Raw genomic sequence first — 16,042 nt, forward strand, 5'->3', positions numbered from 1 at the left:
GCTTGAGAGGAGGAATCATTAGCACGCCTGGATTCCTCAAGCAACAAACGTGATCTTGCTGTCTCGAACGAAGGCAGCGGTGAGGTTTGCTGTATCATGGCAGCAACAGTATCGAAGTCCGTGTTCACCAGCCCTGAAACTAAGCGAATTACAAGTTTTTGCTCCGACACAGGTTGATCAACATTAGCTAATTGATCCTTCAAGTTCTTCAATTCACGGCAATACGATGATATGTCCTGAAATTTGGACAGATGCAATTGATTAAATTGGTTCTCAAGATACACTGCCCGTGTTGTTTTATTATCTTGAAAAATTTCCTTGAGTTTGTCCCAAATTTGCTGAGCCGTAGCCCCCTTCTCTATAATCGTTTCGAGTAAATCCTTGGATATGGTGCCATATATCCAGTTCTTGACCATAGAGTCAAGACGTTTCCACATATCATCCGATAAATTCGTCGGTTTAGGTGTTTTAGAGTCAATGTGATCAAGAACATTGTATGCGTGTGCATGACATTCAAATAGCTCAACCCAATTTGAATATTGGACCTTTTCTCGATCAAGAATAAGAGGGAAAACATTCTTGATATTATTGACACCTAAGGCAGGGTGATAATCTGATGAAGAAGATGAATCGGAAGCACTGCCATCTTTACCCATGATAGCAGAAAGAAACAAAGGACACTGAAGAAATCACAAAGGAATTGGGAAGTAATTAATTAATTGACAAACAAGTCAATTAATTGGGAACCAAATAGTAGTGCCGTGGAAACAAATAAAAGAAGCAGACTAAAGAAAAAAAAATAAAATTGCGGAAGCTAGATCAAAACCTAAAGCTGTGATACCATGTTAGATTTTATGAAACTCCTCAGCCTGGAGTATTTTCCATTGATCACAATATATAGGGTTACAATCGTGAGTCCTAATCACGTTAGGAAATCTCAAGAGATAATTACAGAAAATATACAAAATATATCCTACCATAACAGAATACACAGAATATTAATCCTATATTCTATCAATAATAATTAATCAGACGCCTATTTAATAAATACATTAATCAAATTTGTAGTCTTGTAGAATAGAGCTGTCAATTCGGGTATTCAAGTCGGGTTTGGATCGGATCAAATCAAGTCTCGGGTCAAATTAAGATCAGGTTATGTCGGGTCAATCTAGCCTTAGATCAGGTTCGGGTTTGGGTCGGGTCAATTTCGGATCAAGTTGTTCCCGGTCGTTTACCCTTTTTGGGTGTAGGTCAGGTTCGATTCGAGTCAAATTCAGGCCGGGTTCAATTTCAGGTTTGGGTTGTGTTGATTCGGGTTTGGACGGGTTAATAGATAGTACATTCGGGTTCGGGTTAAGGTAGGGTAAGATAATTAATTGGTCAGATAATCTTAAAGTTGGATCATTCTTGGTTTTGATTCAAGTTCAATTCGAATAAATATCGATGTGGTCAAGTTGAATCTATATAATTACGTCCTGCATATATTGATCAAATATTATCAAGATTTTATTAAACCTATATACGAAGTAATAGAGAATAAAAGGTATGTAAGCTAAACAAATTGTACCAATGTTGTTAAGGAGTTATTGAGGGTTTACAGAATTGTACCAATATATAAGCTGAACAAAATATATGAAATCTTATTAACCGTTTCCAGGTTCTAATTGGGTCGGGTACTAATTCGGGTTCGAATTGTTGTCGGGTCGGATTAAATCGGTTGACGGTTACTATCAGGTTGGGTGTAGGTTCGGGTTCAGGTCATTAAGTATGGGATTAAATCGGTTATCGGTTAACATCAAGTTGGTTCAGGTCAGGTTACAGGTCGCTAGTTTCACCCCATTGTTCGGGTACAGGTCAGGTTCAAATCATTTTCGGTTCACGTCGGGTCAATTTTCGACAGCTCTATATATAATGTAGAATATGACCCTAAGCAGCACAAACATTGCAAATGAAAATTACATATGAATTCCTAGGAGATAGATAAAACAAACTATAAACTATTATAGACCACAAACAATTCAATCAATCATATAAAAAAAATCAACGACTTTCAAATTAGACTCCAAGTCTTCCATTCTTCCTCATTATAAAGAAAAACCATGTAATTAATTTCCTTAAATTCCATCTCTTCTCTACCTCTTCAATCATGCAAACATCTCCAAAAAAACACCTACTAAATATCATAGTATTTTCTATTATTACTAATATACTCTTCCAAAAAGCATACACAATAACATCATCATCACCTTCTTCAAATTGTGATGGCAACGTTATATTATCCTTTTCAACCTTCAATGCATCAAGTTGTAAAGCAGGGGGTGACCTTTTGTGCATGGGAACCGTCTACCCCGGCGAGGGGTTCTTGAACCTAACCAAGGCCGCGTCGAATACCTCATCGTCGTTGGATTATATGAAAGTCGCTAGAGTATTGTACAATAAACCTGTACAAGTATGGCCAGCTTCATTTTGTACAAGCTTCTCTTTTAGAATTTATTCAAAACTTAACCAGTTGAATTATTCTGGTGATGGTATGACATTTGTTATGGCTCAAGATAACAAGTCTCCCCCAAATATTAGCGTTGGCTCTTATCTTGGTCTTCAGGATTCATCACAAGGTTATAATTAAATTCCTAAATATTTTTTTTGTACAATAAAATTGTTTTATTTGGACTCTTTTTTATACTACCTCCGTTACATATTATCGGTAACTTTTGAAATTTTTATATCTCACAAAAAATAACTAAAAGTCGCAAAAATATGTTATATGTGACGGAGATAGTATATATAATTTGTATTAATCCAAACCCAAATGAGCGTTTTTTGCTTTAAAATAAGTCAAATTACTTTGACTGAAAATAACTTGTCAATTTATTCCATCTCTGTTTTTTTTGTAATTTATGTTTTCTTGGTAATAGTCAGCAGACTCGTATTAACGTGTATTTTTCAACAACTGATTTAGGAAACTCGGACTTCAAACAACTAGCTGTCGAGTTTGACACATTCAAGAACGAGTGGGATCCTGATGATAATCACATAGCGATTGATACATTAAGCGTGCATTCTTTGGTTGCAAAGTCGTCTCCCATTGACCTAAAGAGTGGTAACAAAATCAAAGTCAAGATAGAGTATAATGGACACAAAAAACAACTTCAAATCTATATGGGTTATGAAGGGAAACCATTAACAAGTGTCCTAAACTTTCCAATAAAAGTATCAGAAATAGTCCCTAGAAATGTATACCTAGGTTTTACAGCTTCAACTGGACTTCTCACTGAGACTCACCAACTTCATGATTGGGTGTTCACTTCCACAATATTATCAGACAACACTTTGAAAGATAACAAGAAATTATGCATCATCATTTTGTCAACTGTTATACCAATTTTAGTCCTCTCAGCAGTGATTGCAGTACCTGTCATTCGACGTAGAATGATTAGGAAGATGCAGAGGATTAGGAGAATGGAAGAGCTTGAGAGGCAGTATGCTGCTGCTGCTGCGACGGCTCCTAGGATGTTTACTTACAGGCAACTTGCTAAGGCTACTAAGAATTTTAGCAAGGATAATTTATTAGGGACTGGTGGTTTTGGAAGTGTTTATAAAGGGGTTATCGCGAATCCTGTTCAGACTATTGCTGTCAAGAAGATCTCATCTACCTCTCAGCAAGGTAAATAATTTTAATATATCTTATATTTCATCATGTTTAAATAGCACATCATACATTTAGACTAAGACATTTATATTTTTTGTTTGTTTGTTTTGCTAGGTGAGCGCGAATATATAGCAGAAATATGTACAATTGGGCGGTTAAGGCATAGGAACATATTGCAGCTTCAGGGGTGGAGTCATGAAAACGACAATCTTCTTCTTGTATATGAATTCATGGCTAATAAGAGCCTAAACGAATTCCTTTCAGGCCGAAAAATCTTAGATTGGAAGACGAAGGAAAAGGTAATAACCGGCTTAGCATCAGCATTGTTGTACCTTCATGAAGAATGTGGTGATCCAGTGGTGCATAGAGATGTGAAGCCTAGTAATGTCATGCTAGATGCAGAGTTCAACCCGCGTCTTGGTGATTTTGGGCTTGCTAGATTGCTAAAGAACACAACGGGGGTCACCACAATGGTGGCGGGCACCCTAGGGTACATGGCTCCTGAGGTGAGCTACACCGGGAAGGCAACAACTGAGTCGGATGTGTATAGCTTTGGGGTGGTGGCGTTGGAGGTGGTGTGTGGAAAGAGGTTTAGTAACTTCCTAGGGAAAAGTTGCTTGGTGGACTATGTGTGGGATATGTATGCAAAGGGTACATTGGTAGAGTGTGTGGATCCTAAACTTGGGGAAGATTTTTTCAAGGATAAAGCCGAAAGGATTTTATGTTTGGCACTTGCGTGTTTGCAATTGGAGTCGAACTTGAGACCTACTATGAGAGAAGTGGTAATGGTTTTGTTAAATTCAAATGAACCTCTTATGAAACTCCCTTCTACTCGTCCTAAGGGAGTATATCTCTCATTATCTGGATTTTCAAATCCGCCTAGTACGAGTAATTCTAAGCCTAGTACACCTTTATTCTCATGGCCTGATTACCCTTCATCTAGCACCAATACAAGCTTGCAAAATGAATCTTTGGCACGGTAGAAAGTGTTATTGTTGATCTATGTATCTATGTAGTTTTATATATAGCTAAAGAAGCTATACTGGTGTACAACAAAGTTTGAATTTTTCCGAATAATATTGTAGATATTCATACATATTCAAACAACAAGTGTAAAAATCGAAAAAATAATTACTACAACTAAAAAATAGATGATGTTTTTGTTTTAGGCATGACCTCATCAGTCGCACCACTATAGGCTAAGATCACATATATTGTCTCATTATTGGTAAATAGATGATGTTTTATAATCCTCCCCCTTTGATTTCAAGCACGATAATGGCTTAATGGAGGCACATATGCAATTCTTATACGTAAATAATGCAATTCTACCATGGTTTTAATGCAATATGCTTATTTAATATTGAGGCACTCAAAATTTTCTTCCTTGTTTTCTTTTTCACCTTATGCATAGCTAGTAAACCTTCCCTATTCCTACAGCGGGCCTATGTCTGAACTACCTTACTATCAAGATACGTTAGATTTTATATTATTACCTTTAATTTTGAAAACAAAAAATCAAAACAAAACTTAGTGAATGACAATTTAAACATAAAATTAAATTTAATTAAAAGAAAATCTGAGTGTTGAGTTCAATGAATAATGGTTAGTTCTATGAAGTAAGTACTTCAAAAATCAAAACATACATTACAACAAACAAGAAAACGGATGACGTTAATGATAATATGGCCCTAATGGGGACATATCACATATGCTTAAATTCTTATCCGCAACTATACCATATTTTTAATGCAATATGCTTATGCATTATCAAATTACTACGAGTAAAGTTTTCTTGATTTTCCTTTTCACCATATATTGTAACCTCCCTGTTCCCATGGCGGCCTTGGAGAAATTTTGTCATGGTCAGTGATCACTACTCACTTAAAGTTATGTCCAAAATCAATGCATCATCAAGTAACTACGTAGAACGTATTAATAAATAAACTTTTCTCTAGCCACCCCTCATCCCAACACATTCATTATTATAGCTCCCGTCTGAGCTCTTTTTTTTTTTCTCTCATTTACTCATTAAGTTCGAAAAAAATTGGGTAGAAAATGACATTATATATGAAATATTGAAACTAATTACTTCGTAATTTATTACTTAAAATAGTATTAAGTTATGAATGCATGATAAAATCACGGTATAACTTTATTCAAATTTATTATTACATCTATGTAGATCAACCAACTGAAAAAAGTAACACATGAAATACATGACTTATTACAAATTGTAGGATACGTAAAAACCTAATATATGATCCACATTTGAACTTAATTTTATGTCTTCTTCAATGTGTACATTATATAAGGCCTTTACATTGTATGTCTCAACTTTGTCATAATATATGTCCAAATTTTTAAACATATACTCTGTATCACTTATTAAATAAACATAAGGTATAATATCACTCTGTCATTCATAACATACTATAGATTCTCTGTCATCTTATATTCAAAAAGTAAGTGTGCAACATCATAATGGATCCAATCTATTTCCTTAAACAAATACTATAACATATTCTCCAACTAACATCATAAAAAATGTCTACATTTTTGATATTGGAGATCGAACAAAGATATTGATTCTTATTATTAGTGAATTTATAGTCAACTTGGGTCGTCCCTAGCGTCTTTTACACGATTAATAAAGAAATATTACGACTTTAATCCTCTGGTTAAGTTAATATGGACCTCATAGACATTACCTTTTAATTCTTAAGCAAATAAGCATATTTCTAGAACGTTTCCAAATAGTAATTTAAATAAATATATATAACAATGATCAAATTTTGTACTTAATAAAACGCCCGTCTTTTTATAGGACAGAACAATATATGAAATACAGTAGATTTTTATTTGTGAAAAATATGCAAATTAAAATAACTGTAAACTAGGTTGATTAATTTTGTTATGACATAAAATCAAGTCATAACGATAGTTGATTCATTTAATATAGTTCGTATTAAATATCGTGATGGACTATATTAAACTTAACCTATTATATAAATCAAGACAATTAAAAATCAAGTCATAACAATAGTTGATTATTAGTATAGTTCATATATGAAATACCTTAATGTATGGACTTCATTGAACTTGACCGATCATGTAAATCAAACTATAACTGTGTGGTTGTAATATGAGTATATATATTGAAGCATCAAAGCCTAGAATCAGAATTGGTTTTGAGTCCAAATCAAATGAAGTCAACACCAGAAAACCATATCTTATTAAACAAAACAACATAAGATCATAGGAGGCCCTTAATTCAGTATACTATCGAATTTAGTAATAAGCACTGAGTGAGTTAAACACTTTATAAGTCTACTAATGAGCTACTTCTCCTAATCTCCTTTTACCAATTTGTCATATGAATGAACTCGTGAAGTGAATTTTCTCTCTTAATGAAGCATGCGGACTTAATCTCTTAGTGACGCGTGTGGTCCAAACCCAAACAAACTAACAAACTTTATAGGGACTTTGCTTATTTATTGGACTAGTGCACTTGAAATTTGATTATTAGTGGTCAATAGTCAGTTTTTAAATACTCTAGCGGGATCACTTAAAATACTTTATATTATTAAACATCTCTATAATTATCAACTAAAAACATCCTCTTATTCACGAATAATAGTTTCATTCTCCTTTATTTCACATGGGATAGTTATTGCCTTTATATATTAGATGTTTAAGAAATGAAAAACACTTGTATTTTTTGTCGCACTACCTTGTTTGGATTATTATTACCAGCACATCATAATAGCCTTAAGACAAAGGTTGTCTAATGGTATAACCTACCATCTCAATATCAATTTCTCATCTATCTCCCAAAACAAATTAAACACCTTAACAAAAATGCAAAAATCACCAATAAAAATTCACTTCATTCTACAAATTTCTACAATAATATTATTCCTCTTACAACAACAACAAAAATTATTAGTCACTTCATCTTCATGTGATATTGATAAAAATAATGATGTAACATTCTCCTTTCCATCCTTCAACACTTCAAGCTGCAAACCAGGGGGTGGCCTATTGTGCATGGGAGCAGCCACCCCAGGAGGAGGGTTCTTGAATTTAACCACGGCCGCGTCGTCGAATAACTTGTCGACATCGGGTTATATGTCATTTGCTAGAGTATTATACCATAAACCTGTACAAATATGGCCAGCTTCATTTTGTACAAGTTTCTCCTTTATAATTTTCCCTCGTTTTAATCCCTTGAATTATTCTGGTGACGGTATGACTTTTATTTTGGCTCAACACGATAAATCTCCTTCAAATATTAGCGCTGGCTCTTATCTTGGTCTTCAAGATCCATTACAACAAGGTAAATTATAATTTTTTTTCCCTTCAATTTTATTATTTTTGTTTAACATATTATTGAGTTTCCCACTTTAATTAATCCTAGATTTGACTTCGTCAATGTTAATTAGTGTGTATTTCCTCTGTCTCTATCTGTTGTTCATCATAATATAAAATGACTTTTTTAATTCTCTTAAGAGACTGTGCGAAGAACAAAAATAGATGGACGGAGTATGTGGTTTTCAACTTCAATTCGTATTTGATAGGCTGTCCTTTTAATCATTTCAGTAAAGTATATTTTCCATAGTTTGTAACCATTAAATTACAATTATAGAACATCAGTGGGCAGTGATCAGTCTCAATAATTAGTGCATTTTTTAAAAATTAAAAAATTAAAAAATTAAAAAATTAAAAAATTAAAATTAAAAAAAAACTGGTTTACATGTATTACTATAATATGATTAATTTCGCATAAGTAATGACCTTGATTGATTTGTATACTTAAAAACAGTTGCATGAACATATTATTAATACTTGTATATTTTTGCCTTATTGGTGTATAAAGAAGACATGCTTATTACAACCTTCAATCAAGGTAACCTTAGTACTCTGTTTTTTTTTTTTTTTTTTTTAGTCTCATTTTATAAGTCAATGTTTTATAAGGTTTTTTTTTTTTTTTTAATTTTATTTTTATTATTATTATTGTATTCGCTAATGAAAACAAGTAATACGGCGAGATTTTATAAGATTCGTTTTAATGTATATTTTCTAACGATTTATTCAGGCAACACCGATTTCAAACAATTAGCAATCGAGTTTGACACGTTCAAGAACGAATGGGATCCAGACGACAACCACATTGGGATCGATTCATTAAGTGCAATGAAATCTCTAACAGCACAGACCCTAAATTCATCCAACATTTATCTTAAGAGTGGAAAACAAATCAATGTCAAGATAGAATACAATGGACACAAAAAAGAGTTTCAAATTTATGTGGGTTATCAAGGTAACCCATTAGAAAGTGTCCTAAACCACTCAATAAAAGTCTCAAAATATGTCTCAAAAAATGTATACATAGGTTTTACAGCATCAACTGGGCTTCTTAGTGAGACTCACCAATTACATGATTGGGTGTTCACTTCCACAAAATTGCCAAGCAATACTTTGAGAGATTACAAGAAGTTATGCATCATCACTTTGGCAAGTGTTTTACCGGTTTTAGTGGGGTTAGTCCTCATGTCAGTGCTTGCAATTCCTGTGATTCGACGTCGAATTATTGACAAGAGGGAGATGGTTAGGAGAATGGAGGAGCTTGAGAGGCAGTATGCTGCCACCGGCTCGGCTCCTAGGATGTTTACTTACAAGCAGCTTGCTAAAGCTACTAAGAATTTCAGCCAGGATAATTTGTTAGGAAGTGGTGGTTTTGGAAGTGTTTATGAAGGACATTTTGTTGATCCTCCTCATACTATTGCCGTTAAGAAGATTTCAGCCACCTCTGAGCAAGGTAATTAACTGTTTTTAACCTCAAGTTTAGTTCTTTTTTTTTTTCTGTTTAATTACTACTTTACATTTGTCAACAAATTTGTCATGCATGATCCGTAATAATTCACTAATGCCTCATAGGCACATAGCACGTTATTGCTTATTAGTAATGCAATCCTCTCACAACTCCTTGTAAATCTGAGGAATTTTTTATTGAGATACTCGATCAAGTAGCACAACATCACCAATGTTACTCTTAAAAATATAAATAGAACATATAGAATAAAATTTAGCACCTATTGAGCCATCATGCTCGGTCCAATAGATACTTTGTATATTTTAGTAATCATAGTACACAATTTAATCTAATTTAACACTAGTTGAAATTCTTTATTCCTTAACTAATCTAATCTAATCTAATAATCTATTCTTAGTTGAAATTTAGTATTGATATTGCCAATGAATATATGCTTTCCTTTAGCCTCAAATTAGTTGTTATTATTTGACTTTATTGCATGGTCCTCAAACTACACCTTTAACCATATCACAATCTTTAAACATAGGGTATGTATGTATTGATATGAATTTAATTAAAATATTTAATATACTATTATGATCAAAAGTTTATAAATTTGGCTTTTAAATGTCAAATGTAACAACTATTTAGTGATGGAATCCTTTAATTTAACAGGTGAGAGGGAGTATTTGGCTGAAATATGTACTATTGGACGTCTAAGACACAGAAATATATTGCAACTCCAAGGTTGGAGTCATGAGAACAACCACCTTCTTCTTGTATACGACTTCATGGCGAATAAGAGCCTCAATGAGTTTCTTATAGGGCAAAGCTTCCTTGATTGGAAAACGCGGTGCAAAATACTTACTGGCTTGGCATCAGCATTGTTGTACCTCCATGAAGAATGTGGTGATCCGGTAGTGCATAGAGACGTGAAGCCTAGCAATGTCATGTTAGATGCCGACTTCAACCCCCATCTTGGAGATTTTGGGCTAGCTAGACTGCTTAAGAACACCGCGGGAGTCACTACAATACTTGCCGGAACCCTAGGGTACATGGCCCCGGAGTTGATCTACACTGGCAAGGCAACAACTGAGTCGGATGTGTATAGCTTTGGAGTGGTGGCATTAGAGGTTGTGTCCGGAAAGCGATTTAACAATCTCATAGGGGAAAATTGCTTAGTAGACTTTGCATGGGATATGCATACAAAGGGTAAGTTGGTAGAGTGTGTAGACCCTAAGCTAAATGGGGAGTTTAACAAGGATGAAGTTGTCAAGATTTTAAGTGTGGCACTTGCGTGCTTGCATTTGGAATCGAACTTGAGACCGAAGATGCGAAAAGTAGTAATGATTTTGCTAAATTCAGATGAACCTCTTATAGAACTCCCTAATACTCGTCCTAAAGGAGTGTATGTGTCACTCCAAGGAATTTCAAATCCTTTTATCTAGGTAGATTTTTTTGTACAGCATTCGGATGATCCTTCTAATTAATCTTGGTATTCAAATCGCCTAGATTAATCTTTGGCTTAATGAAGTTTGTTCCTATTAGTGTACTTCATAATTCATACACTGATATAAATTGTATAGATGATGTAAAACCAAACAAACTTCTATTAAAGCATGGTTGTTTCATATATTTAGTGTAGCCAACATGAGCTTCAAAACTATAATTCAATTAAGTTATTCTTAGAAGTTAGAACGAACTATTTTTTGGTACGTAATTAATAATACTCTATATATATAAAAATAAAAAAAAATAAATAAAAAAAATGTTACATATAAGCATTAAATTTACACTTGAAAATCGTAAAAAGTTAATAAATCATACAAATATAAACACTAATTACACTGATTTACGCACATTTTTGTCATAAATTCCTAATTTTATACAATTTCTAAGAGTGTATTTAATGCATATATATAGCCCTTAGGGCTACATATAGCATTACCCTATATAATAATAATAATAATAATAATAATAATAATAATAATAATAATAATAATAATAATAATAATAATAATAATAATAAGGTTTAAACCGTTTAATTGAACTTAGCTTGTTCCTAAGTCAAAACTTAGGTATAAACCATAAAGAAGGGCAAAACATTGCTATTCTATCAAAGGTTGTTATATACACACATTGTTTTCAAGGTATTTTTTTTTTAATTTGATGATTAAATTAACAATTTTTTCACAAAATCTTCTTAAACAATTCCTTAATTCATCAAATATACTTATTAAAATTTTCAAATTCACCATATATACCCATAAATTTCACGAAAATGTCACCAAATGCATTTAATGACTGACGTCGTTAACTCTACTATAATTTGGATCAAACTTTAAAATATTTACTCTTAATCTATAAGAGATAACATAATCATGTGAGATATTATTAGATTCATCTCATTATACATTTAATTACGAGTAATATTTTATTTTATAAATTTTACATATATGGAAAATGAAAATAAAACACAACGGAGTATTTAGGAACGAGGGAATACAAATCTTAAAAACTCAGCGCTTCAAAAAAAAAAAAAAACAAAAAAAAAAAAAAAAAACTCGTTAAAGGTTGAAGTTCCGCCGCTTCTTCAACAGAAGTGTGACTCCCAACAGAAAATCAAAATCTATGGTATGCGGATACGTACTATTGCAGCTCATTTGCGCAGAACCCTAGCTTCATTTTCCAGGTTATACACCATTTTTTAATTAATACTCTCTGTTTTCTTCTTCTTATTTTCTAGCATTACATTAATATTTTGGTTGATTCTTCAATTATGTTGTTTGATCTTCTGGGCATTTTGAGTTTTGTTCAAATGTATGCTGTAATTTGTTTTTGGAGGCTTCTTTTGATTCAGTGGTTAATTTGGTGTGTTAAGTCTTTCTGGGTTTGGTTGATTAGCTTGTGATTTTTGTGGAAAAATTACAAAAATTGGATGAAGATGTTGGCGAAATGGTGAAATATTTTCTGGGTAATTGTTCATTTTTGCTGTTTATATTGTAATTTGGAAATGATTTGGAAAAACCCTATTTTGATTAGGTGGTTCTTTTTATTTCCTAGTGCTCAAATGTTTGAAGAATGGATAGTTTGATGGGTAATTTTGCAACTTTGGAACAAAAAATGTTGTCAAAATCACAACTTGTACTTGTAGTTCTGACTATATGATTGGAAATGATTTGGTTGATATTGATGTGATTGTGGACACTGGACTGCTTGGTTTGATATAATCTTGTTTACATATGAGAGGATGCAGTTGATTTTCACTGTCGAAGAATTACTCCCTCCGTCTCTTTATTAGAGTCCCCTTTCTCTTTATTATGTGAGTAATAAATGTTAGAAAGGGGACTCTAATAAAGAGACGGAGGGAGTACTAAATTTGAACATTGATTTCACATAGTACTTGATTCGAGAAACTGCTTACGTCTGAGATTTTAAAGAAATTTCTGAGGCAATTCTAAGCTTTTAGACTTGTTGCTAGGTTAAAGTTTTGCCAGACATTGTGGTTCTGGTTGGAAGAGAGAAAGAAAGAAACGGAGCTTTCGTATGACTGAGGCGTGTACAATGCACGAATCACACTATTGATATGGGTTTAGATTTGTTGGAAATACTTGGTATGAGAATCATAAATCCCAGTCATTTTTTTTAACTTTGCATAACTTCAAATCTTCTATGTGCTTCTTTGGACTAGTCAACACTTAAGTAGTTTATTTGGAGGCCAAGTATAAAGACGAACTTAAATCTATTTTGATCCCATCACATTTACCATTTTCCAGAGAAAGGTAGTGAGTAATTCTGGATTTCTAAATTTTTGTTACTTCTGTCATTTGTATAAGTGTAATTCATTTTTAAGAGTGTTCTGTTGAATGAATGCTTGAGCATACGGGCATTTCTTATTTGTCGTTGTCATGTACTATTATATTCTAATTAGCTAAAGTATCTCTGTACAGGAAAACTAAATAAGCTTGATTTACTTGTCAGGCACTTACAACAGCTTCAGAAAGGCTGCTCCACACTAAATACAAAATCCTTTCCTCAGATGGATTCCTCAGAGCGTTATTGCTATAACCCAACTCTTAATTGGAATCCTCAGGTTGAAGAATACTTCATTAAGGCATATGGTGCTGACCATTTTGATCGTATCTCTAAAGCTCTTACACGTCCTTCTTGCTATTCTTGCCTACGTGTTAATGTAATGAAGACAACTAGTGATGCTGTCATTGAGAAGCTGTTGAGTGCGCAACATGGAACAGATGGCAGAGACATAGACAATGATCTCATACACAAGTGCCCTATACCTGGGCTAGACTATGTTGTCTTTGTTCAAGGCACGGGACCTCATAAAATTGAATATGCTGATGTAACTGAACAGCCTGTAAAGGAGGTTATTGTAAGCCGCAAATGTGCTGAGGCTGTTCTTCGGGGTGCTCAGGTTTATGTCCCTGGTGTTTTGGCGTGTAGTGCTCATGTTGAAAAGGGAGATTCTGTTGCTGTTTCTGTTGCTATCGAACAACCTGAACCTGATGGTAAATGGGGAGGTACTGGAATAACACGTGGGATTGTACTTCAGGGCTCTGAGACAGATCCCCAATATTTTCAGCGGAAAGGCCTGTATATTGGAAGAGGAACTGCAATGATGTCTAGGGCCGGAATTTTCCGAGTGTTGCAAGGTATTGCTATTTCTATGAGTAATAGGGTTTTTGATCTTCCTTCTTTTAACAATGTGCTTGAGGGTGAGATTTTTCTTCAGAACCTTCCTAGCATTATTGCTGCTCATGCCTTAGATCCTCAAAAGGGTGAAAGGATATTGGACATGTGCGCAGCTCCAGGGGGTAAAACAACTGCCATAGCTATGCTTATGAGAGATGAAGGAGAGGTGGTTGCTGCAGATCGATCACACAATAAGGTAATGGATGTTCAAAATCTGGCTGATGAAATGGGCTTGAAGTCTATAGTAACGTACAAGCTTGATGCTCTGAAGTCTGTTGCTACAGATGCTCTTGCTACAGAAAAAGTGTCTGGCAAGACTGAAGATACAAATTCGAAGTCTTGTTCCATTGCTAAGGAAAAGATGAATGGTAATTTGTTTCACAGGGAAAACGTAGTCAATGGAGATGGAAATGGAAAAGTACCCAATATCATGTCTGTGTGCGGGAAGGATAAACAAAGAACCAAAAATGGGATTGGAAAGAATCACGTCAATGGTGGTAGAGTAGAAAAATCAAAAGGCTTTGCTCCTAATAGTTTTGATAGAGTTCTGCTTGATGCTCCTTGCTCTGCTCTTGGATTGAGACCTCGGTTGTTTGCTGGTGAGGAAACCTTAGAATCTTTGAAGAGTCATAAGAAATACCAGAGGAAGATGCTTGATCAAGCAGTGCAACTAGTTCGACCTGGAGGAGTTCTTGTATATTCGACTTGTACAATAAACCCTGGTGAAAATGAAGCTCTGGTGCGTTATGCTCTTGATAAATATTCGTTTCTGTCATTAGCACCCCAGCATCCAAGAGCTGGTGGGCCGGGCCTGCTTGGTCACTGTGAATTGTCTGATGGATATGTTGAGGAATGGCTAAAGCCTGGGGAAGAGGAACTTGTGCAGAGGTTTGATCCTTCTACGTCTGACACAATCGGGTTTTTTATAGCCAAGTTTAAAGTTGGCTGCAAAGAAGCATGAGTCCAATTGCTATGCACAAGACAAATTCTAACTAGCATACAGGTAGATTTCGGATTTTTTTTGGTCACTGCCTTTAACAAGATCTCTTTGAAGTTTAGAGATACCAGTTCTTCCACGATACTGTTTGAGGTTTGAGCCAATTTTCTTGTGGTGACTATCATGATGCTTATGATTTGAAGAATTTAGACACCATTCATGTTAGGGATCATTTTTCATTCTTGGATATAGCGTATTTTTATACTAAATATTCTTCTTGTGATAGCTTTTTCAAAGATCGTTTTGTATCTCCTTGAGAAAGATTCATATGAAAAAAAAAATATATATCATGGCGTATCAGCCAAAGTGTGAAGTGATGAAGTTCTGGTGAGGCACCTGCAGCTTGTACTGGGTTCAAATTTCACAAACAAGTCCTATCAATGTTGTATACTGGATTAGTTTAGGTGTAATGAATGTTTGGGGGTTGTTTTGATGAGTAGAAACCTCTATAGTAAACACCAAATTATCTGTTCAGTTACATAAGAAAATTGGGAGGAACCCGAACTCCCCAATATGTTATCTTGTTGATGTACGGTTGAACTCTAGAACACTATTATTTATTCTTGTACAGCAACTCTTTATCTTTTCTTTGTATCTATACTAGTCAGTTATGATGGCAGTATAACACTTCTCGGCAAACACATGCCCAACAAACCGAAGTAAATTTTGATCAATTGCAATGCAAGACTGAAAGTGTTATGTACCGTTATAATGGCAAAACCTTGCACTATTGAGAATCTCTTTAATAGTATGTTTGGTTGGCATGTGGAGGAAAATGAAGGTAAGTAAAAGGCGCGATGTCAAGGGTCGTCTCCCTCATCGAATATGGGCGTCGAATAGGTCATTAGACACCAAGGCATAATCAGGTTGC

The 16,042-nt window shown here is 34.3% G+C and overlaps 3 protein-coding genes across 5 annotated transcripts; all 3 read left to right on the plus strand.

Annotated features, from left to right (window-relative positions):
• Window positions 1-2,136: 2,136 nt before the first annotated feature.
• Window positions 2,137-4,817, plus strand: LOC145592589 (L-type lectin-domain containing receptor kinase IX.1-like). Its single transcript, XM_081649090.1, has 3 exons — window positions 2,137-2,615; window positions 2,960-3,664; window positions 3,764-4,817. The coding sequence occupies exons 1-3, from the start codon at window positions 2,147-2,149 to the stop codon at window positions 4,630-4,632; spliced, it is 2,043 nt and encodes a 680-aa protein (XP_081505216.1). The 5' UTR covers window positions 2,137-2,146; the 3' UTR covers window positions 4,633-4,817.
• Window positions 4,818-7,510: 2,693 nt separating this feature from the next.
• LOC145590660 (L-type lectin-domain containing receptor kinase IX.1-like) lies at window positions 7,511-10,967 on the plus strand. The gene is made up of 3 exons (XM_081647076.1): window positions 7,511-7,988; window positions 8,748-9,470; window positions 10,140-10,967. Exons 1-3 carry the CDS (start codon window positions 7,511-7,513, stop codon window positions 10,910-10,912), a joined length of 1,974 nt encoding a protein of 657 aa, XP_081503202.1. The 3' UTR covers window positions 10,913-10,967.
• Window positions 10,968-12,019: 1,052 nt separating this feature from the next.
• LOC145592590 (rRNA (cytosine-C(5))-methyltransferase NOP2C-like) lies at window positions 12,020-15,748 on the plus strand. 3 transcript variants are annotated; one of them, XM_081649092.1, is made up of 3 exons: window positions 12,025-12,156; window positions 12,946-13,078; window positions 13,446-15,747. In XM_081649092.1, exon 3 carries the CDS (start codon window positions 13,504-13,506, stop codon window positions 15,133-15,135), a length of 1,632 nt encoding a protein of 543 aa, XP_081505218.1. In that variant the 5' UTR covers window positions 12,025-12,156; window positions 12,946-13,078; window positions 13,446-13,503; the 3' UTR covers window positions 15,136-15,747. The 3 variants fall into 3 exon arrangements, with proteins under 3 accessions (XP_081505219.1, XP_081505218.1, XP_081505217.1); XM_081649093.1 differs by lacking the exon at window positions 12,946-13,078 and having other exon boundaries at window positions 12,020-12,156; window positions 13,415-15,747; XM_081649091.1 differs by lacking the exon at window positions 12,946-13,078 and having other exon boundaries at window positions 12,026-12,156; window positions 13,446-15,748.
• Window positions 15,749-16,042: the final 294 nt, after the last annotated feature.

Source organism: Chenopodium album, chromosome 18 (assembly GCF_948465745.1).
Source record: "Chenopodium album chromosome 18, dcCheAlbu1.1, whole genome shotgun sequence".
In the NCBI taxonomy this organism is placed as follows: Eukaryota; Viridiplantae; Streptophyta; class Magnoliopsida; order Caryophyllales; family Amaranthaceae; genus Chenopodium; species Chenopodium album.